At 32.3% G+C, this 25,192-nt stretch overlaps 1 protein-coding gene across 12 annotated transcripts in view; it reads left to right on the top strand.

Moving 5' to 3' along the window:
* The window catches only part of LOC126830886 (C-Jun-amino-terminal kinase-interacting protein 4), a 65,424-nt gene extending 44,019 nt beyond the window's left edge, over window positions 1–21,405 (top strand). For 10 of the 12 annotated variants that reach the window (XM_050561358.1, XM_050561357.1, XM_050561354.1 and 7 more), the window contains 3 exons: window positions 11,912–11,953; window positions 14,407–14,550; window positions 18,723–21,405. In XM_050561358.1, coding sequence (XP_050417315.1) covers window positions 11,912–11,953; window positions 14,407–14,550; window positions 18,723–18,838 — 302 coding nt within the window. In that variant the 3' untranslated portion in view covers window positions 18,839–21,405. The remainder of the gene's footprint in view (window positions 1–11,911; window positions 11,954–14,406; window positions 14,551–18,722) is intronic. The other 2 variants (XM_050561353.1, XM_050561351.1) reach the window with 1 other exon arrangement.
* The last annotated feature ends 3,787 nt before the right edge of the window (window positions 21,406–25,192 follow it).

The following is a 25,192-nucleotide window of genomic DNA, read 5'->3' as shown; positions in this document are numbered from 1 at the left end:
TAATTACTGCCAGAGTTATGGCCCTTGATCACTTTGAAGAAAAATTTTGTGGATGCTCTAGAGGCTAAAGTTAATATCTGATTTGCTTTAAATTTTACACAGTGTTTAAGGTCATGAGACGAGGAAGAAAATTGATTTTCGGCAATTTCCGATAATTACTGCCAGAGTTATAGCCCTTGATCCCTTTGAAAAATCTTGTGGAGGCTCTAGAGGTTAAAGTCAATATAAATTGTTTAAGGCCTTGAGACAATGGAAACAATTTCTAATTATTTCTGATAATTACTTAAACATACATTATGCAAGAGCTAAATCTGCCTTTTGCGGGTCTTTCTTTAGACCTGAAATGTTATCTAAATTATTAATTAGACATTAATTAACTTATCCAGTCCACAATCAACTCTTGATGGCATCGCTAGCCTGCGATATTTACTGGATTATGACCCGATTTGCTGCTCGACTTCCATTCATCGTTGAATCATGAAATGGATGATCGAGGCTAGGCCGAATTTTCAATCGCCTAATTCTCGGTTCATAGTGGATCAATTTTCAGCAAACTGCCTTTACATGATCTAATTTTTAACTATTATAGTGAGAACTGCCAGCTCTTTATCTTATCTCCCATAATGTATCTTTGATAGGTTATGACTCATAATCAGATTTTCATGTGTTATAAATGTTCTCATTACTGACAAAAAAATATTCTCTAGACTAGAGGTCACAATTTTTAACAAATTTTAAAGAACGTCTAAATATTTCACCATTCCACCATAATGAAGGTTGAATTTGAATAAATGAATTAATGATTTATATAACATAGGAGACCAAAAGAAAGATCTTCAATATGCAGATTTAACTCTAACATAATGCATCTTTAAACTAGAAATAAATTGGTTCCAAAGTAGTTAGTATTAGTCATTTAGTGTTGTGAACTTATTGACTTCTTTGAAGTTGGTTACAAATAAGTTGTAATTATTTGGTTTTAAAAAGCACAAACAAATGAAATACCAGTTTATGGTACTTGAAGTGATAGCTTTAAGTGATAGAAATGCAGCTTCTTAGTCTGAAGAGACTCACAATCGCTAGAGATGATCGGTGTATTTTCTACCATTATTGAATTCTTCAACATTTTATCTTATTTAGATGAATAGTGATTTCATGTATGTCTTGTGGCGTGATTACAATTACATCTTTAATAATCTAAAAATAGACAATATTGCATGTTATAAGGATATATTCTGTTGTGTGAAGTAGAGAGAAGTAATAAACGAGATGAATATCAAAATATTTAATATGTTTCAAACAGAAGAAAATTGACATGTTTCAAATATGAACCATAAATAAATTGACTCTAGCATTTAGTAAATAGAACATATCAAATTGAGTTCATAAATTGAAACTTCTTAGTATGAATATCAATTTTTTGACAAGCTTAAAGACTCTGTATCTGGGTTTGATTTTAGAGCTATAGAATCCTTGCAATATTTTGAAAGTTGAAATTCTTATCTAATGGGAATGTCAGCCCAAAAGGATCAATTCCATTTAGTATTTACAAATTGCGAATTCCATCTATCTATGCTGCTCACTATGTCATCTTTATTTGCCATGAACCAAATTGATGGGCCTGTTTTAAATCTGATTGAGTCCAAGCCAGGAGATTATCTTTCATTGGTATTTTAATTTTATTGTCTTAATTAACTGTTAAATAATCAATCTAAGTACATATTATTAGCATGGATTAAGCTGTGAGAAATTTAATATTTTCCGAAAAATATTAATCATGAATTGTTTCTTGAAGTTTGGGAATTAATTTTTATTGACAAATTTTAGTGTAAATATATATTATAGTGTAACTATTCTGATCACCAGTTGCTTAATTGGACAGCTGAAGTCAAGAGATTTGAATTATTTGAAAAAGGTTTAGAGTAAAGTCTTTTATGTAAGCAAATCATTAAAGAGTATGAAGACATTCATTTATTCATATAATTATAAAGCAAAGCAATGTGGTTGTTCAGCACTAGTATCAGTAATCTATGATAACTAAGGGGGTTGGATGGCTGAATGGTTAGCGTGCGCGCGCTGTATCATAAAGTCTGTCATTGAGTGAACTGGCGTGGTTTCGAATCCCCGGTTGTACATGACAAGGAGTAGGGTCGCCAGTCCAACCTCGTTGGTTTTCTCCGGGTCCTCCGGTTTCCTCCCACTGCTAAAGACCCCTACGCGCAAGTGAATTATTGAAATAAAATTAAAACCATATGTTAGTCCCGAAATGACCTAGTTTGTGTCGAGTGGACGTTAAACCCCATTTCTCTCTATCTCTGTGATAACTAATGATTTATGGTATTTGTATAAAAATTCCCTGTGTACCAATTAGAAATTCAAGAAGGATTTTTATATAGAAATGAGCCAAATTTCCAGTATACCTTTCTCTTTAATGATCAACAATTAAGGTAGGTTAGTCCTCTTATAACATCATTTATGGGAGGTAAGGTCTCTAGCATTTACACCCTACACCTACAATTTGCATCTAGTTTTAGTTTAGAATTGTTATTAATAAATCAATATTATTTTCTTTTATTTCTTCCCCACCCCATCTAAACACACACACACACCACCACCACCACCACCACCATCACAAATAAAGAACAAACTTGAAACTTGAAAGTAATCTTGCCATATACATTAGGCTAGAACATGATAAAAAAATCAATGTAGGTTTCACTTCAGTAAACAAGGAAAAGTTCATTAAAAACAGACGTTCTTAATGGTTAATGTGAACTCTGGTAAACTCTTATCAGACTATATTTGATTTGCTAGCAAAATTAGATTAAAGGCACAGTGAGCCAGATCGTTCACATACATCTTACATGTACTATTTTAGTATAAAGACTTATGTAATCAAGCACATCCAAGAATCGAATAAAATAAAAATAAAAGAGGACTGGACTGTCTGGTACGAAAAAATGGAATTATTACTACTACATTTGTCAATAAGAAATCAAAAGGATAATGTAAAATCAATAGCAATCGATGTAAGCTTTAAATAGCTATAACATGACATACTAGTAGGACTAAAATGTCACTTTAATAAAACTCGTATGTTTATCCTTTATTCTGAAATATTGGTTCTTTAATAAAAGATATAAAAATATCATATTGCATGTCAAATGCTATTAATAGTAAGTGCGGGGGGACTGCACCACACATAATTTACACAAAAACAAATACACGGTCAAGACATAAAACGCAGAAATCACAAAGAAACGCACAATTCAAATAAAGTGAATGGATCCGGGGGCTAGCCTTAATAATTCATGGACCCTCTATAAAAGGTCCATATATTTCCAGTTATTACAATAAAAAGCAGAAGAAAAAAAATGATCGAGTCCAGATCTTTTAGAATGTAGTTTCAGATTGTTTTAGAATAAAAGATTATTACGTGCTTGTCAGCACATAGCATACGATTCCACATATCCATTGATTTGTCTTGTCAACATTGCTGAATAGTTATTTGACATTCTTAATCACTAGTGTCTGCTGATACCAATTCCAACAAATTTTCAGACACCCAGTGGTCTATTTTCTCAACTCCACTAACCGAACTTTGTGAAGCAATGACACAATTTTCTATTTATTAGGGAAGAAATCAAACCTGCTATGTTATTATCAGGGTTAACATAGTAACAAGAGATTGACCAAACTAAACATAGGATCACAATAAATCAATGAAATCATTTGCCAGACACTTGAAAATGATGGAATAGAAATACACAAGGTGACATACAAAATGTCTTAATAACAACTTAACGTGTCAGGTTTTGCAACTATCAAAGAAGCAATAGAAAAACTAATTATGTTTCTGTCCAAGAATCCCTACTATTACTAGCCTGTGTAAATATACTTAATCGTATTATTATTGCAGTAAGACAGTTTTCTTTTCAGTCTCATATTTTTCTTAATGCTACTTCATTCCTAGAGAAGTGAGTTTGTCTCATATTTTTCTTAATGCTACTTCATTCCTAGAGAAGTGAGTTTGTCGATTATCTTTTAATCAATATTTCTTAATGGAAACATTTATGAAATGAACAGATCTGTCAAATATGGTGAGATAATCATTTCAAATTTGACAAGATTACAAAGGTTGTTCTTGAGAAATCAAATTTAGTGTTTTAGCGATGATGAAAAAGATTTTTAAATATGAATTAAATAAGTCATTAATTTTTGTGCCATTGAAAGTTATTATTCTTTTTAAATCTTGAACTAGACGTACTATAGAAAAATATACTCTGAGATGAATTCCTTTTAATTCAGACTGTATTATCTAAGACAATTTATGTTATGGTTGCAGTAGCATCGAGTGTTCTGGAATTGTAAGCATACACAAGTTTTGTGAGTTTAGCGTGTGCACGAGTAATCACTTGTATCTCGTGGCAAGCCCTGTTGCTTCATACATGATACCCTTCACTGCTTATAACAAACTGGAGCAAAGGATTGGACCTAGATTTCAGAAGGTCAAGGCTACTGGATAGAAGACATAGCCATGCCCAAATATAGTTACCGGTAATGTAGGTAAAGTTTTGTTCAGAGTTACAGATTACAAACCTATCAAAATATCATCTTCATCATGGTATTTCTGAATTCTAACCATCACGAGCAAAGTTGTCTTTTCCCATTTAATCCTTAACCGGTCATTGTCGACTATAGTCACCACAACGTTATACAGCTAAGTGGTCACGGTCGACTAAAGTCGACCACAGCAAGAACCTTTTTGATAAGCCGCATTCTAGTATTTAGTTTCGTATTTAATTGATATGGCCACGTATGCGTGTCAGACAGGAACTTGTCTTGTCAAGGGCATTATGAAAAACATGTCTTTGTTCAACAATGTTTGACGAAAAACGTAATTTAACGATGTCGGGAACGTTGAAGATGCTCGAAGTGGTTGAAATACTTATGAATGATTCCGAATCGGATTATATCGATGACACCAATTCTGAAGACAATATTTCTGATGAAAAGGTCTTAGAATGATTTGCGAATTATAGATCAACTTATCCCCTTCAACTTTTTTATTTGTGTCAAGAGTCTATCACTTATAATTATTTGACAGTAGTCGATTGAAATAGGCATACAAAATATTTGGCGTCCGCCTTTATTTAGCCTGACCACTTGACGTCGTGACGTCAAAATGACGTCGACCGGTTAAGGGTTAAAAAAAAAGTTTTTACAAATCGGCATTTTGTTCGATGCAATTTTATATGCACACATTTTCATGTGGACTATATTGTCGTCGCCCCTGTCCGGACGTCCGTCCGTTCACATTTTGTTTGTGGACACTTTACAGGTCACAATTTTTATTATACGCCCACATTGAAATGTGTTTGTATATTGTTGTCGCCCCCGTCCATCCGTCCGGCGGTCCGGCGTCCACAATTGCTTGTGGACGCTCTATAGGCTAAAGTTAAAATCTGATTGACTTTAAATTTATACACAGGGTTTAAGGTCATGAGACGAAGAAGCCTATTGATTTTCAGCGATTTTCGATAATTACTGTCAGAGTTATTGTCCTTGATCACTTCAAAAAATCTTGTGGACGCTCTAGAGGTCAAAGTTTATATCCGATTGACTTTAAATTTATACACAGTGTTTAAGGTCATGAGACGAAGAATCCTATTGATTTTCAACTATTTTCGATAATTACTGCCAGAGTTATGGCCCTTGATCACTTCAAAAAATCTTGTGAATGCTCTTGAGGTCAAAGTTAATAACCTATTGACTTTAAATTTATACACAGTGTTTAAGGTCATGACACGAAGAAGCCTATTGATTTTCAGCGATTTCTGATAATTACTGCCAGAGTTATGGCCCTTGATCACTTTGAAAAATCTTGTGGACGCTCTAGAGGCTAAAGTTAATATCCGATTGACTTTAAATTGGTACATAGTGTTTAAGGTCATGAAACAAAGAATCCTATTGATTTTCAGCGATTACCGATAATTACTGCCAGAGTTATAGCCCTTGATCACTTTGAAAAATCTTGTGGACGCTCTAGAGGCAAAAGTTAATATCCGATTGACTTTAAATTTATACACAGTGTTTAAGGTCGCAAGACATAGAAGCCCACCATAGAGGTCAAACTTTTTATCTAATTTGGAGGAAAATTAAAATGTATGTTTATAACTCACAGATCTCGGTTCCTTTCGATATTGGTGCATATCGGACCATACGTTCCTGGATTATGGCCCCAGATTGTATGAAAATCACGCTTTAAATTTAAGTTTGTGGACCCTCTAGAGGCCATAATTTTTATTACACCGTAATGATGGTTGAGTTTGAATTCATGAAAATTGGGCGGAGACTTTCTGACAAAATGACAGCTCCTCCTTAAGCAAATAGTATATCGTGAAAATCAGACTGAAAGTGTCCAACGAAATTGCCGCTCCTTGAACACAAATAGTGTAATAATATGTAATACCAAGGCTGTAAATGAATAGAAGCAGATATTTTTTTAAATATATATTTATATAAAAATTATGTGCGTGAATTCTGACGAACGAAAGATTAAATTGGTGTGACCTAATGGATGTAAATAAAAGAAGAGGAAGTCTTGCTAAGCAAGACAGATGACAATTAGTGTACCTTCAGAAATGAACCCAGATTTAAGGACATAGATACATTCCAAGCCAAAAGTGACTCAATAATTTAACAGACCATCTATTTTCTGCAAACTAAGGGAATTAATAAGTAGTTTAACCTTGTTAATGGCTCTGTAAATCAATTTACTTCACTGTGGTTAAGGAAAGCCTTTATTTGATATATCTATATTACTGTCCCACCTTACATCTGTAATACTATAGTCGACAAGAAAAGCAATCTATATTTGATCCTGAAACTAGTTCCTAAATTGCCCAAATACAATGACAGAAAGTGTTTGATTTCAGGCGTCTGCAACAGAATTAAGTAGAGGCACTTAAGTTGAAATAGTTGGAAGATTGATAATAATTATCACATGACATTGAATCGGCCATCAAGTAAAAATCTTTATATAATGCCAGAGCACAACACCTTGTTTGTCCACATCCAACCAGCCTACACATAATTGACCAATCAATATACGCCAAGATGTGTTAAACTATGAGTGAAGCGTGAGGCTCTGCTGCTTTGAAAACATTAAATGGAGTGGTTTGACCAATTTTTAAATGCTATTTTTGCCATATTTAGCCGTATTAAGATGGAGGATGTGAGGTATCATTACATGTTGAGCTATTCTGGTCGCCTCAAGTATGATTAGGTAATAGATAAATGAGTTATTTCAAAAAGTCAGACAGACAGCTTATTATTTCTGGTAGTTTAAATGATGAGATATTGAATAGAGACCTTCCACTGAACACTGTATCTTGCTTAAAGTAGCTAAGTCCATAACCCAATATCATCCAAAATCTTCAACAGTGAAAACACGATTTTTTTTGCAATTTAAATCAGCATTGGTGTGGTGATCTTACCTGGAAAAGATGGGCTTCTGATATACAATATTTCAGACAAAATAAACATTTTACCATTGGTACACGAATCGTGAACCATAATGCGTTTCAGTGCAATTTGTAACAAGGTGCTCAAAGAATGAGGCTAGACATATATTCCACATGTCATATCAAACGGTAATGCCATATTCTTATTTGTAGAGCATGCACAATAAATACTATCGATGTTGACTGGAATAACCAGACGCTAGAAACTGACTGTCGGTTGAGACTTCAGGCGTATATCGCCGAACATAACTGATGACAATTCACAGTAAAACAGAAACGATTGAATGTAAAACAGTTTATATAAATTCCTATTATATTATTATATGTGTTGCGACCCATCTGTGTCAATTTCTAGCTCCAAAATATTACCGATTTAGCTCCTTTAAGTAACATTGCACCACATTGAAGAGTTATTTGTATTTTCTATTATTTTAATTATACTGACAGATTGCAGGTTTTCCTGTTGTGACGAGAGCCATGGTGGCACAGTGAATATGGCACTGGCTCGCTAATCAGGAAGTCTCAGTTCTATCCCGGTGTTGGCCAAGATTTTATAGCCTTGTTTCCCCTTGTCAGTAATCTGGCAACCCTAGAATCATTAGAATAGGACAAAAAATGAGGTCTACCTCTGTACATCTTGATGAAGAGACAAGAGTTCGCACGTCTTCAAGTAAAACTTAAAATAAACCCCATTTCATATCATTTCTTATAGTAAATGATCATTATTAATTTAGTTCTGAAGGGAACTAGAATGCTGTAGCCTGTCACTTTATGCTCATTTCTACAATAATAAAAAAAAATATTTTAGATTAATGATTATTATAGAAGATTAAATGCACCGAGGCTGAACTCAACTTAATCAAAACTAATCACTTTCTATTAATATACACATTTTTCAGTATCAGATACTATTGAATTAATAGATTTATAGGATTTGATTTATGTACCACTTTCTGCAGCAGGAACAACCCTAATATTCCATGTAATTAGAAATAATAGGATCGCTATAGCAACAAGAGTCCTTTGATTATAAAAGCGAATATGATCTGATATATCAGCGCAAAAAACAAGTGTTTCTTCACAATAAGGTTGAATTTATTTAATGATCAGGAAGTAGATTAAGTCCTTTGAGATTAATTATTTCCGAAAATATTTGAAAAACAAAATTCTAGCCCACGTGTTAATGTTTTAGACTAAAAATCAGGAAATGATACAAAAATTTTATGCAAACAGAAAGTGATAACAATATTAAAAGGCCCAAATTTATGTATCTGAGCTTATATTGGTGGCTCATGGTGATATTTGTGATCACATTCACTCAGACAGCCCTAAAGTTGTCGATCATTATTTACAGTTCTAGAACAATATCAAACTTTTCAATTCAAGGCTTAATCTGTGCTAAAATGTAATCAGACTGAATATTTAACATTTAATAAGGAAAACATTACCAAAATATTAATGGTAAATAATCTCTCTGCTTAGATTCAATTGGATCACTTCTTTATACTGGTAAATAGTGAATGAAATGTAACTATTTTTGGACTGATGTTCTTTGTATTAATTAAACTTACGCAATATTGTAGTTTGCAAGGGATATAAAATCACTTCAATGGAGATTGAGATTTAAACAAACTGAGTCCCCTTAACAGACATTGATGCTTTTATCTATTCATTGTATGTTCAGTAACAGAAGGGCAGATTTGATATGAAAAAAAGACATTATTATTACTATTATTCTACTGTCATAGTAAAGGCTTCATGGCATTACATAATTATGCCCCCATTTTTTTTAAAACATTTTTTTTTCTAGGATTGCATTCTCGTGATCGCCATGAATGATATGGATGACATCCAGTGATGAATCTACTAGACAGCTCTTAAATTTAATATTGATTTTTGAGACAGGACTACCATTATTGAGTCTGACTCTTAAAGCAGATTTCCTATGATTATGGTTCATTGTCTGAAATTCCAGAACCATTGAAACTCAATTTATTGCCAGTATATATTCAGTAATCCCATTGTACATCACAATCATTGAAATTGACTTCCTAAAACCCCTCTTAGTTGAATTTATGTCATCAATTCTGGCTGAACACTTTACTTAAGATTGAAAAAAATAATAAAAACTTGACATATCTTACTTGGTTTGGAATGAATTTAGCTTCTCGTGTACTGTACTTAGACCAGACCAAACTAGAAACACCCATGTGGATATTTCCGAGCTCCAACCCTACCTGACAAAATATTGGTTTGATTCTGACTGACCTGGGTTTTAGAGATAGTATTCTGAACATGCTTGACCTACAGTTCACCTAAAATATTATTACATGTGTATCTGCCCAGGGATTTGAATAATTGTTTATATATGGAAATCACATCCTAGAGTACAACAATACATTACATGTACCACTAGTACCAGGCTCAGCTAACAGAGAATTCAACCCTCTTTTAGTGTATTTGTTGGAAAATGTATATGTCTGTAGGCAGAGCTACCACCCGGTTCTTAGAAATATGGGACAATCAGTTGCAATAAGTTTGGAAACATTCTGTCACATCATCCTTAAGACAAAGAAATCATAAATAGGACAATAGACGAAGGTGTAATAATGTCATATTAGCATGTTTAAGATTTTCAATTAATTTTAAAAGATTTATGGTCTGTTGATTCAAAAATGTTGATGAGAATCTAGATCAAGTTTTGAACTGACTGCCATAATTTATTATTTTTTTGAATTTTTGGAATAATCTTACTCAAATTAACAATAGCCCTCCACTATTGGTCCGATTATATACACTGCTATTTCAATCATTATAATTTAATGATTAATTTGTTTAAAACTACTGTTTTATTTTATCAGGCTTCCTTGAAATTAAAAGATTGTATCTAAAAGAAAATCATATAAAAGTTACCATACTTTAATTGTGGTCTGATATTTAAAGTCTACTGTTTTCTAAATTACAAATGAACAGTTGATGCTCTATTTGTAATTATTTTATTTTAAATATAAATACCAGTAACATAGAATACCAGACAGTTTGTGTGAGTCAGGCTATCAATAGTTTTTATCTATTGATTTTAACTACATTCACCAGTGTAGTAATCTATCTTTAGAAATTTCTTTGTGTTTTGTTTTGTTTTTATGTCTTTAATAACAAAAGAAAAATGATTGGGTATTGTTTCCATAGTTTTATGTTCATAAATTTATCTGTTATTTTGTGTGCATTTATCTGGCTAGAAAAATCTATAAATAAGTTTCGTGTTGTAATTTCATGTACTGTAATATGGTAAACTCATCATAATAATGAGTTCATTTCTTCTACCTGGACTTCTAACTGCCAATATTTTTTTAGGCTAACAATCTTATAATAAAAAATCCTATAGAATGTGATTCCCTGCACTATTTGTTGCAAACATTCCAATTCTCCACGTTTTGCACCACATTGTGCTTTTATGAACATCTAGCTTCTGTATCAGTAAGCCGCCATTTTGAAATCACAAGTAATTCATGAAAAGGTTGCATAAATTAAAATGTTAAGTGAGCCCTCTTTGATTTGGGTGAGAAATAAAATTGTTCATTTGAATGTATTTTATATTTTGATTTTTTTTTTTGTGGGATAGCAATCTGTCTTAGTTGTAAATTTTACGTCAATAGATAAAGCTATCTCTATATTAAGATAGATACTATTTTCTGGTCCACTGTCAACATGGTAATTTAAAATTAGTAAATTAACCATCTTCCACTTTTGAACCAATTTTTTACTTATATAAAGCTTGTGTCCTTACTAATGAAAATGTGTCGTAAACCCAATTAAATACTTGAGGTTCTACTTTAAACGTCACTCTTTTATTGAATTAAAATTGATGAATTTAAACTTTTAAACTTATATAGTAGTCTTTGTTCCTTATTTGTGGGATGGTTAATCTCTTGCAATCGGTAATATTGTGAAAGTTGAAGCTCGAAAGGATTAACCATCCGAAGATGAATCTGTTCTGATCAGTGTTTACAGAGATTTATTGAATTCAAAATTTGTCTTCATTAGGAATTTACTGCAGTCAATATAAACGAGGTATTATCAAAACAAGCAACTTGTAATCTATGCTAAAATCTTTGGTAGTCCTCTTTTTGATAATATTGAATCCAAGCTCAGAGATTATCTACCGTCGATATCTGGATTTTGTTCTCTTAATTAAATGTTAAATAATCTATTTGAGTACATTTTAGTGTGGATTTTAGCCTGGAAAGTTAGATATTGTCAAAAAATGCAAATCACGATCAGCAGCTTTACAGATTGTGAACTAGGAAACAAAAAATTTGGTGCGTTTTCAGAAATATTTCGTATAATTTTTTTAGTTTTGTTTTTCTTGTATGTTTTATTTTTAGAAAATGCAAGAGAGAGTGAAGCCGACTGGCTTAGAAGCACAGGTACCTCTATCAACATTAATGTTTAATGACATATTTAAATTATAGTTAACAAGATTAGTTCATTTATCAATAACACATTGTTTTTATACGCCAACTTTGAAATGTGGTTGTATACTGTTGTCACCAATGTCCGTCCATTCATCCATTGTTCACAAGCTACACTTTGACTTATCATCCCTCTGACTTTAATTCTATACACAGGTTTTATTTTCAAGAGACAAAGAATCCTTTTTGATTTTCAGTGAATTGCGATAATTAGTTTATAGCTCTTGATCAATTTTAAAACCCGTCTTCATTAGCCCAGGTTAGGAGAAGAACAGTAGGACGTTAAACCCCATTTCATTTCATTTCATTTCAATTTGAAATAGCTTGTGGATGCTCTACAGACTCAACTTATCATCAGATTGACTTTAAATTTAAGTTCATATTCAATGATTTACAATAACTCAAACAACTGAAGTTATCATCTGATTACCTGTACATGTTTTGTAATAAATAATAGCATTAGGAACAACTAGCAGTCCATTTGATTATTTCTAATAATTACTTCATAGGTTGTTACTCTTGATCAGTTCTTAATGTTTTATGAACTGCTTGAATGACTTAGCTGCTGTGGGTGTATGATTTGTTGCTTGTCGATCTACCTTTCAATATTTTTGTTCATTTGACAGTTAAATTAAATTCATTTCATTTCTGAAAGGTACTCTTTATTATCATGTAAATGCAGTCAAGAATAATGCTTAACAAATATAATAAAATGCTATTGCTTATCTGATATTAGTCCAAAATACTCCAAAATGTATGATATTTGACTATTTTGGTACTTAACAGTTAAAATGATATTAGTACTGTTCTTTTGTATATTGTTTGTAAATCCTTGGCCTCGATTTCGTTCGAGGCACACAAGAGGCACACACTGATTCTGTTTTGGCTGTCAACCAATGAAATAGCCATCAAAAAGTCTAGGAAGGAAATCAAACATTTCAAACTTACACTTATACCTGAGCACACCTTTCACAGCAAGAAGTGTAATTTTAAAAGATAAAATTTAATTTTGAATACTAGTATTATACCGTAACAGTAAGTATTTTAAAGATCTGTCAGTATTAATCATATTATAGAGGCACTACATCAATAACTAAACATGTTAATAATAGGAGAAATATGAAATAAATATAACTATCATTATTGTTTATCTTAGCAGCATATATAAATCTTTTTAAAATTAATTTTTCGAAGATATTTTAATTTGAAATAGACATGTTGTTAACTTCTATCTTTCTTACTCTTTTAGTTAGCACTCTATTCAATGCTTTACATCTTTTTAACCGTTTCGCATATTTTGTGACCACTGGCCAATTAGATATATATTATATTGGGTTTCTTCCTATACTGCATTCATATTCATACCCTGCTTAGAAGAGATTTAACCATACCTGCATAAGTAAGAAGACTGATAAATTTACTGTCAAAAGTATAGATAATTTCTAGACTTATGAAATGCACTAGGTACAAACAATATGTGCTGCGCAAACTTACCAAATTTTTACAACTATTGTGGGAGACATCTGATAGAACCATAGTATTGTGTAGAGGGCGATAAGCGTTTAATTTGCTTACCAAATAAATTTTAAAGAATATTTAGATGCTTTTTTAACATCTATTGCAGTACAATTGTAAATAAAACAGATTGATTTGATGTATTTTGTTCAGTTTTTATGTTAAATTATTTTATGTTTGATTTTTAATTTTCATCAAATCAAAGGTTAATGATGGAGTATTGATATTGTATTATAATTATTCCGTTATGTTATTAGAAGTTTTTATATATTTTAATTAGATATTCTATATTAGGGCTTTAGATGATTTCTTCTACCTGTATCGATATTGACCAAATCAGCCATCAATTTGTTTGTCTGTCACACTTTTTAGAATGTTCAAATTTTGTGTAGATGTTTGTTTTGTGGATGCCTTAACTGAGTTCGATGATGAGCATTTTCTGCTTAGACTAAGCAGAGATAAGCAATTTGATAGATATCGAGACATCAGTACACAAAAACTCTGCTTCTACTTTAGGGCGAGTTTTGAAATTTGATGTAGTTTCATTACATAAATACCATGACTAATAATGATATAAATTTGATAATGAGCATTTTCTGCTTAGGTTAAGCAGAGTGGTTATACCATTTGATTGCTACAATTAGATGTCATCTATTTAGAGAATAGGGTGGGGGACACCAGCCTCACTGTTGTCTTGTTGTATATTGTATAGTAGAATTTGTTATTTTAGAATAGAATGTTTTATTAACAGGAACATAATTTCAGTACTGTGATATTTTCATTGACAGGAAAAGGCAGTTACAAACCTGGCAAAATGGATACAGTATCCCTGTCTGCACTAAAAATTAAAACTTTTATTTTTCCTGGGAATTAATTTATTTGTCTACTTCCAGGAACGGAGAGGAAAGGTATTAGTGCTGCATGTGATGAAAAAGAAGACACATCTACAAAGTTTTCACACGAGGCTACACCAGCACCACCTACGAGAACGAAATTAGTTCTGTCTGGAGGAGAAGGATATGTTGACTTTAGAATGGGTAGGTGATCAATATATCATGTTAACAAATATGGCACCAACCTTGTTAGATTTGATAAATGATGAACTTGGTTACTCAGACAAACATTAATTTCTTGTAAATTTGACTCATGTATTTCACAAGTATTAACATGAATATAATCCTAAAATAGACATGCCACTTATTTCCTTTGTCTCCAAATAATGATTTCGCAAAACTGATTGGAGCAAAAGAACTAGTTTTGGAGAAAAAAAAAGGCTTAAAGTTGCAATTGCAAATTTTCAAGTTATATTTTTAAAATGTATTAAAATAAAGCCTTAAAATAGATGGTATCCATAAACAGTCCTACCTTGTTAAAGAATAATCCTATTAATCCTATAATTCGCTATTGCCAGCTGAGAAATTGGCAAAAATATCATTTGTCATAGATTTTTAAGGGTGGGAAATAATGCCCATGATCGTATAATAGTGATTTGATAACCTATTGAGCAAAAGACATAGAAATAATTATGTTTTGACTTTCTTAGAAAATTTGAAATTCTCGCTTTAAGTAAAAAGTATAATCCCATTTTAGATAACTTTCAACCAATCTCTTTACTTTCTGCCCATTATTCCTGTTGTATGTGCCCACAATTTGACAATAAATCACATTAAAATTGATGTATGTAGTTTACATTATTGAGACAAAGAAGCGTATTAAATTTCAACATTTCTGTCAATTACTACTAGAGATGTGACCCTTATTTCTCTGTAGAATCTTGTGAACGCTTCAACAACAGAAGTTATCATCTGATCTGCTTGAAATGTTTAATAACAATTCTTCATCAGATATTATTGTTTTAAGATAGTTTTACTATTTTAATTAATTTCAAATAATAGTAGACAAACAAATCCCTTATAATTTCCTAATTTTAAGATTAATTTGCATGTTTTTCCAAATAATGACTAAAAGACATAACTAGATTATTTTTATTAGTAACAATTCTTATCTAAAGTGCATAGCGGTAAATAAATCGCAGTGTGTGAAATCTGTGGCTTTTGGCACAAAATTAAAGATTTAGACATAATTAGTACAAAATAAGAGATTTAGATGTAGCGCACTGATCTGTATAAGATTGTAAATGTCTCTGAACCTTTTCGGGCTTTGACTTATGATTTAAGGCTATCTATATCCGAAATGTCAGTTATTATTATGATTAATAATTTAAAGAGATTATTGAAATTTGGTGTTGATTATATTGACAATATAATCAATAATAATTAATAAACATAAAATAAGAATCATATTATTATTGACATGTACAAGGGCTGGCTGAAAAGTTCTAAGCCTGAAAAGGATAGATCAATTTTGTTGATAACTGTAGTGTTACTGTTATTATTGTCTTCATACCAGATCATCTTGTGAACCTACCCATTGAAATCACCAGAAATGGACAAAACCTATAGGGCAGTCATCAAGTACCTGCAACTGAAAGGACTACCCCCAACACAGATACATGCCGACATGGTCTCTACTTTAAGGGATAATGCCATTTCCTTTTCCCCGGTAAAAAAGTGGGCTGTGGAATTTAAGCCTTGAAGATGACCCATGTCCTTGAGGGCCATCAACAGCAGCCATTCATGAAAACATTACCCGAATGCATGACATGGTAATAGCTGATCAACGATAGATAACTCAATATATTGCCAGTGTTGTGGGCATCTCTCATGAGAGGGTTAAGCACATTATCTCCAACGAGTTAAGAATGACAAAAGTTTCTGCAAAATGGGTGTCAAAGCTCTTGAATGCGGATCAGAAACACGTCAGATTTCTGACGTCCAGTTACAATCTGAGCCGTTTTGAGACAGATCCGGATAATTTTTGGGCCAAATCTGTAACCATGGATGAGACCCGTTTCCAAAAAGGAACTAGCCAGTAGTCATGTTCCTAGTAATGATGATGTCATGTCAGCTGTGAATGACTTTTTTAGGGTCACTGAAGAACATTTCTTCCTGACCGGTATCCAGGCCTTGCAACTTTGTTGGCAAAACTGTGTACACCTGAAAGGGGACTATGTAGAAAAATAAATGAAAACCATCGACTTTGTACAGGTCTTTCAAAGATAGACTTAGAACTTTTCAGTCAGCCCTCGTATGTGGTATACATTGATACAATATAGTAGTCTTTCCTGGTCTAGAACAAAAATAACGTGTCATATGTAGTAATACCTATATATCGTGTTATATAAATATATCTGTGTAAACTAGATTGAAATTATCACTCTCACCATGAAAATTAATACTGAATCTGAATAATATATTCAAAATAACCATAAACTCTCTTTTTACCATCAAACATCCAAGAACTAACCATGTTACAGTAATATATATTATGATTGGTAAATTGACAGGTATAATGTTTTATATCTCAGTGTTAACTTGACAGGTTTACCTTGAATTTGACATACAAACATGGCATGATGGTAACACAGAAAATTCAATGCAATTGATCAGTTACCAAACCTAAATCATTAACTGTTGCCGGGGGGTTGGATGGCCGAATGGTTAGCACATGCCCGCTGTATCTTAAGGTCTGTCATTGAGTCAACTGGCAGGGGTTTCGATTCCCCGGTTGTACGTGACAAGGAGTAGGCTCGCCTGTCCAAACTCGTGGGTTTTCTCTGGGTCCTCCAGTTTCCTCCCACCGCTAAAGACCCCTACGCCCAAGCAAATTATTGAAATAAAATTGAACCATGTGTTAGTCCCGAAATGACCTAGCTTGTGTCGAGTGGACGTTAAACCCCATTTCTCTCTCTCTATTAACTATTGCCATTAATCAAGTGTCTTTGTTATTTGGTGATGATACTCAGATATACGACTTTTATCTGGAGCACCAGAAGCAGCGCTTGATATACTTCAAATCGCCACAAGACTTGTCACAGGAACCTCAATATATGATCACATCTCATTGCACCTGAAGCAGCTACACTGGCTACCATTAAAAGCCAAGATAAAATTTTAAATTCTTGTCAACTCCTATAAAGGCTAACCAAAACAGCTCCTAATTATATAGTGGAAATGTTTAATGTTTACACCACTGGCCGGCTAATCTTCGTTCGGGACATAACAAACACCTACTAGCTGTTCCCAGCTTTCATCGCCAGGTGGGCGAGTTTTCATTAATTACCCAGAGACATCAGAGAGTGTACCTAACTATCTCAGTTTAAATCTAAACTAAAGACTCATCTGTTTAGAGAATCATATAAATAGAATCATGCGTGTACCATTGTGTAAATATGACTGTACAGCACTTAGAAATAACTATTGTTATAATGTAGTGCTTTAAAAATGAAATAATAATAATACAATCTAAACACATCAAATTGAAAACAAAAATGTTTTTCCAACTGCCCCTGACCCCAAAGCACTAATGCTTATAGTTGTAATAATTAAAATTAAATTAATTTCAGTTTGCATAAATTTAATGATTTTTTCATATGAATGAAATTGAATTTTCTGTAGTCTTATTTTTTGAAAGCTAGTGTTAAATCACCAGTTACTACAACTTTTACTTCAGTTTTCTCATCCATGAATACCAAGGATAAATCTAATAATAAAATTTATATGCTTACATTGAAATGTGGTCAAATATTGTCACACTGTCCGCCCCAAATCCACAATTGCTTGTCAATGCTCTAGATGGTAAAGTTACTCTCCGAATAACTTTATATTTATACACAGTGTTTATGTTCATGAGACAAAGAGTAAGATGCCTATTGATTTCCAACAAAGTTATGGCCCTTGATCACTTTGAAAAATTTGGGTACTCTAAGTGGCTAAACTTACAAGCCAATCAAACTTCAGATATTTACTTATGGTTTGTTATTATGGGTCAGTTTTTAGTATCTTATAATGGTCCTATTACCTACCAGAAAACATTTGTGGACTGCTAGAACGACTTAGATGCTGTGGGCGATCATTTCGTTCTGTTGAAAGTTGATCAACAAAATGAGTAAACATTGAGGGATGTGTTCCCAATTGCTAATTAAGACTGATCACTATCTCCGATAAGTTCTCTTTGCCCCTAATCACTGTCTAGCCCTAATCAGTGTTCAAGAAGCCAGGGTTCTCGCAGATATTCATTTTACCTTATTCTGAAACTTTTGGAAATTTGTGACAAAATTTCATATTTTTATTAAAATTGTGTATTTTAGGTGATGGAGGAGAGGAAGAAGTACCTGATCCAGACGAAGAAGAAAAGAAAGCCTCATTAACAGGAAAATATGATAGAAGTCATTTAATAGTATGGCAGATCACCTCACCTGAATAAAATATAAGTCCCCTGTATTATATTCTTAGTTACTGATTACATCGTGCTATATGTTTATTATACTATCTGACAGTTACATGTAATTACACCAAGTCTACCACACCATGGTTGCCACAATAATTTATTTTAATTCCTGTAAGTTATGAATGCTGAAGGCTAAGAATACCTTCTCATCACCTCTTCTCATTATTGTAAATGCACTGTTCATTAATAATATAAAATAGTGTTTTGTTACAGGCTGTAATCGACAAATAATACTCCTACACCATCGTCCATCATAAAGTTCTGTTAGCAATTTCAAACCAAAAATAATAAACCTATCTATCTTGGAAGACTGTTTTCCATTATTTGGTTTTAAATTATCATTTAATGTTATGTAGTCTATAGTTGTAATACAAATGCAACAAGAGAAATGAATGCATGATGTGTTTCAAAATGTTTATTTTTTTTCTGTATTGCATATTTTTATTTGCACACAATGATTTTCAACTCCTTTTCTGCATGCAATCTGTAATGAAGTTAAAAAGAAAAATATGTTGCTGAGAAGTTGATGTTTAATCTATAAAATAATCAATTATTTAAAAGAGTCTTTCATTCTGTTATAGTCAATTCCATGTACTTGTATTTTATTGCTTATAGTTAATATAAATTGGTATATGTTTAGATGCTGAGTTCATGTTTCCCACATTAAGACACAGCAATGTTTTGTATGATGTACTGTTCTTAATTACATCCATGAAATAAATATATAATTTATTTATGTATGTATATATATACGATGTAAATAACAAGTTCATGGTCTTTTAAGCGGCATTTATTATGTGATGTGATCAAATTGGTTGATATATTACCGTTTAATAATAATAGTACGATTTTATAAATCTTGAATTACCGACATGACCTTTTATATAATAATTATGCATTCAGATTTTATTTTTTTCCTGAGTTCATGATAATGAATTGCTAAGTTTAGAAATAATGGTCTTATTGTCCTACTGTTCAAGAATTTGAATAAATATAAATATTCATAATGTATTTTTAAATATTTATATTTAGACAATTTATTAAAAGTTATTTTAACAGACATGTATATCCACATATAAATTATTCTTCTCTATCGTTTATTATTTTATATTTAACTTTATTATAATTTTAAGAAATATACTCAAAGAAAATTAATCATTTCGGATTTCATTTTGGTTTCTTGTAGTGTTTATTTTTTTTCTACGGATGCAAAAGTTCATAACATGTATGACAGTTTTCTTTTATTGTAAATATACCTATGTATATATATATTAATTATCTTTATTTAAGACTATTACTTGCATAATAATATATATATAATAATATGATCAAATAATATTTATGGAACAGGTAATGATGTCAATCAAATAGATACAAAAATATATTTTTTCGTCTTTATATTATTGTCTGTTTTAAATACAATGAAATCTGGTATAAGCCATTGATAGAGATGTTTTTAAATTTTATCAACCGTAACTGGTTAAAAGTATTTCATTTTAAATTTTATCAACCGTACTTGGTTAAAAGTATTTCATTTTAACCTTGTATAGATAGAACTGTTGAATTTGTCAACTCCACAGAAATACTTGTAGTTGACAAATAAGGCGAACAATTATGCATGTAAAAGTAATGGTTATTCTTTGGTTAAGAAAAAGTTGAACGATATGATTGATGGTTTGTTAGAGAAAGAATTGATTAAACCAGGTTTCACTGTAATAGATATTGTCAATTTGTCTGCTAAAATGCCTGTTATATAATTATCATAATAAATAGAAAGGAATCCAGACAGTGGGAGATCAAATTGTTAATACTATTCATATTTGTGTTCATGCAAACAGAAATGTGTGCAGTAGTATTTTTAAGTATCCACTTTGAAAGAGACACAATCAATGATGCCAAAACCTTAGATGATCAGGATCAAATTCTAATCCTCACCAACAAAACTTTGATCTTTCTGTTAAGTAATCCTTTATCCACTATATTAAAATTTACACCTACACTTTTTTTATTACAGTTTGATAAAGATTAATTTATAACAAATTTCCTTAATCTGAAGTTTATCCAGGCAAACATTTTCCTGTGCACCATATTATGAATTATAGACTCTTACCGATACACCAATTTATCATTTTGTATTGATCATTTTGAATTTGATTGCATTCAAAATCGATGGTAGTGTATCTTATTGTTAAATTTATTTCTGCAACCAGAACCATTTATTAGTCAGAAACTTATCAATTATGTTTTGTACAGAAAATTAAAATCTTATTTTTTTTTTTAATTGATTGTGTCCCTTAAAAAATGTTCAACTATTTTAGCAGAAATGAGAAATTGCCCAACTGGATTTTAGAAAATATGTTTTGTTCCGGTTTTATTGAGAATAAAAAGTCTATAAAATTGCAGCATTTATAGAAAGCATGTGCTATGATGGTGTTCAGATAGGATATAGGAGAAAATCTCCAAATTATCTGTGCTAGGATTATATATTTATGCCTCAGTAATGTATGTATCAAGTCAGTGGAATTAATAAATGATTGAAAAGATCTGTCTTTCATATTCAACATAATCAACACAGATATGCTCTACATAATGTGGGCATGTTTTACCCCTCCTAGGAAAATGACAGGCATCAGAAGTAAACGAGAATGCAGAAAGCATAGCAGGTATTTGTATATTCTAGAGCTGAATACTGGGTCCCAAAATCATATTGCAATATCAGTAAATTGGTCATTATTATTGCATGCTTAAATAATTGTTCTGGCACAGTGAAATAGAATCAGGAGGTAAGACAAAAAAGGTGGTATTCGAACTGTAATTACCTGAAGGACAGGTTGCATTCGGGCTTGGAGGTCGGTTGGCCGAATGGGTTAATGGTCATAAGGTGTGTCATTGAGTCGCTTGTTCAACCTCATCAGTTTTCGCCGGGTCCTCTGGTTTCTTCCCACTGCTAAATACCTCCTATGTGCAATGCAATTATTGAAATAAAATTGAATTGTGTTAGTCCCGAAATGACGTTAAACCCCACTTCTCTTTCTCAGACAGTGGTGTTCTGACTATGTATGCTAAATTCATGTTCATCGGATCACTCGAGTCATTTCCACATAGATACATATGGAGATTTTGATTTCTTTCTAAACATTGAAAATCAATAGCAGATAAATAAAGCCCAGCCTCATCCATAACAAGAACGAATGGTTGGTAAGCAAGTAACAGAAACCGGGTTTCTTTTTTGAGCAGTTCTTTTTATTATGTACGTTCCCCCCTTTACAATATAATTGTACATAATATACCAACCAAATATATAGGAAACAAAACACATTACTTATTCTAATACTTACGCTGACTTACCACCGATGATCACAGGCAGATTTCTGAGATATAAATGTGTGAGGGCAGGGGCGACAGTTAACATTAAGAGTTCCACTTCAACAATTAATTAAATTAGACAAACAGGCAGCGGTTAAATCGCTGAAATCATGATACAAATCCATTGCATGTCACATTACGCAGACATAAACACAAAACAGAATGACTTGTGGTCTCAATAATTTTTATCATTATAAGACGAAAATTGTTGATTTAATTATGAAGTCGTTTGGTGTCGCCACTGCAAGCTCATTTGGTGATTGTGCACCTGGTCGGGACCATTATGTTGATATGAATGATGCACTGGTTGAATGGTTGGTTGGACTGAGTGCTGAAATTGAGAGAAATTGGACAAAACCTAGGTCATTTTGGGATTAACAAATTTTATTTGAATAATTCGCTTGCGTGTAGGTGTCTTTAACAGTGTGAGGAAACTAGAGGACTCTGAGAAAACCCACTAGGTGGGACAGGCGAAATTGAAAACAACATCCAACGTGATATGGTTGGCAATTACTATTTCAAATATAAGCTAAACAACATTAAATATTGTTCATTTTAAGGCAAGTGAAGGAATTATATACTGTTAATCTGTATTCTATTACTGCTCTACAAAAATATCACTGATAATCTGTTCATGTGAATAGTGATGAAGTTTTTATTTCTGATGCCTTCATTATACTGACCTGACTAACTTTATGGTAGTTTTTTTTCCAACAATAATTATTCAAGTTGCATAAAGCGATACTGAATTTCATAGATAGTGGTCTTCTTGACGAAATTAAACCAAATGAAATGGGGTTTATCGTCCTACTTTTCTACACCAACTGGGCTAATGAAGTTGGTCTTACGCCATATAGTGTGCCACGGGGGAAATTTAGCCCGGATAGTGGCGCCTCGGTCTACCTTTATTACAAATTACAGCTGCCAAAGGTTTTTATCCGATCCAAAAGACTAGACACAGCCCCTGCCTACAATAACAGCAGCCTCCGCAAATCACAGGGACGGAAATAGTAATGTCAGAAATATAATAAAGCTTAGTTTTGCCAGTGTGTATACAAGCTGATGATGTTATATAACCCATAGAAATATATTTCTATGATATAACCGCATTTCTTCTGGCATGTTTCTCCCTATGGAGCGGAATTTCCCCCATAATTCTAACTTCTAACCTAGTAATGCGTATGCTAATATGCTTACTTCTATACATGTAAGTTCTTACTAACACATGTTAAATTGGCTATTTACACATGTAAAAATGTTAATTTATATAACTTATTTTTTAAATATTGCAGTTAGAATTTGTATTTTTTTCTATTTCCATTATTACATTTAATTTATTGTAGTCTGTATAGTTTCGTTAACATTTTGACATTTCACAAATGTTTCGCAATAAAGCCGTCATAATTCTAAGCTCATTTTGGTAACAGATGGCGCTATTTATTGTATGGAGGCTGATTAGCGACATGTAAAATCTCGCCTATTTCATAACCCGGCAGATAAAAATCATAAAATATTTTATGTACAAAAGCAAACTGTTGTAGATATTTTAAAATATATAAATAGGCTTCCCTGTCGTGCATTTTCCAATATACTGCTATATCGATTGATTTGGCATATTTTGTTTCTAAAAGAACAATAAAATATATAGAAAGAACTCATTACATCATGCAGTCAATAAATAAATATATAGCATATCTTTTCCCCTCAAATTTATGAAATATTTTTCACACACAAGTAAAGTATGTTTGATATTATTTAAGCTTTCTATCGGATCAAGCCTCCAAATCATTGTTAGCCGCAGTGGCTCGGTTAGTATGTCCCTGACTCGGTCTCGGGTTCGCTCCCGGTGTTGGAAGAGAAAGTCACTCGGGTTTCCGGCGTGATTTCCCCTTTTCAGTGGTGCAAGACGGAGTTCCTGACAAGGAACACTGTCTAGTCGTTCTAATAGCGTGCACGTAAAAGAACCCTGGACGTTGGGTTTTGAAATAAGAGTAGGCCCTAGCTCCGCTGTCAGTGCAAAATCACTGCACACTTCATGGCGTATTCCCGTCTTGATTAGCACAGTTGATGCTGAATGACGGACGTTAAACTCGATTTCATTTAATTTAAAGATATATAAATTATGAAGAATAGATAGGCCCAAAGAACTGACTAATGTAAACAGAATTTGCTGAAAATTTCAGTTCCCCTCTGAACCGAGAATTTAGCGAATGAATTTGGACCTAGCTTCGATCATCATTACTAAAGTCGGTACGAAAAAAAACCCATAATCTCGATTATCCATTTTTTGATTTAATCATGAATGAGCGTTGAGCAGCAGATCAAATTATAATCCAATAAACATCGCAGGCTAGCGATGACATCGACAGTTGATTATGGTCTGGATTAGTTAATTAATGTCTAATTAATAATTTAGATAACATTTCAGGCCTAAAGAAAGACCTGCAATAGGCAGATTCGGCTCTTGCTGATTAGCCGCTTGAATTGATCTTATTGATCTCATTCCAAAGTTTGGTGTCATAACTAACTAACTAATTGTTTCTCAATTCAATCTAAAATAAAATATTGTTTATAAACCAAAACAAACGCATTAAATAACTTTGTTCTACTGGTGTATTTCTATATTACTTAAATATTATCAGAATAATTTACTTTTGTACGTAATATATTATATTTATCTTTAGAAAAAATAGTCTATTACTTCTCTCAAAAATATCGAGAACGAATATTGCAAAAAAAAAGAGGTTAAATCAATTGATAAGGCCGTATTAAGGCAAATGCACGCAAAAGTAGCCTATTTATTCATCTGAAAAAAATCTAGAATAATTTGCTTTTGTACGTAAAATATTTTAGTATTATTGACAGAAAAATGTCGTCATGTCTGGAGGATAATGAAAAGGGCGAGATTTTACATGTCCCCAATTAGCCACCATATAATAAACAGCACCATCTGTTAGCATAATG

Source organism: Patella vulgata, chromosome 8, assembly GCF_932274485.2.
Source record: "Patella vulgata chromosome 8, xgPatVulg1.2, whole genome shotgun sequence".
Taxonomy (NCBI): Eukaryota; Metazoa; Mollusca; class Gastropoda; family Patellidae; genus Patella; species Patella vulgata.
Note: the sequence above shows the minus strand (reverse complement) of the source record. Positions and strands in the feature narration are given on the sequence as shown.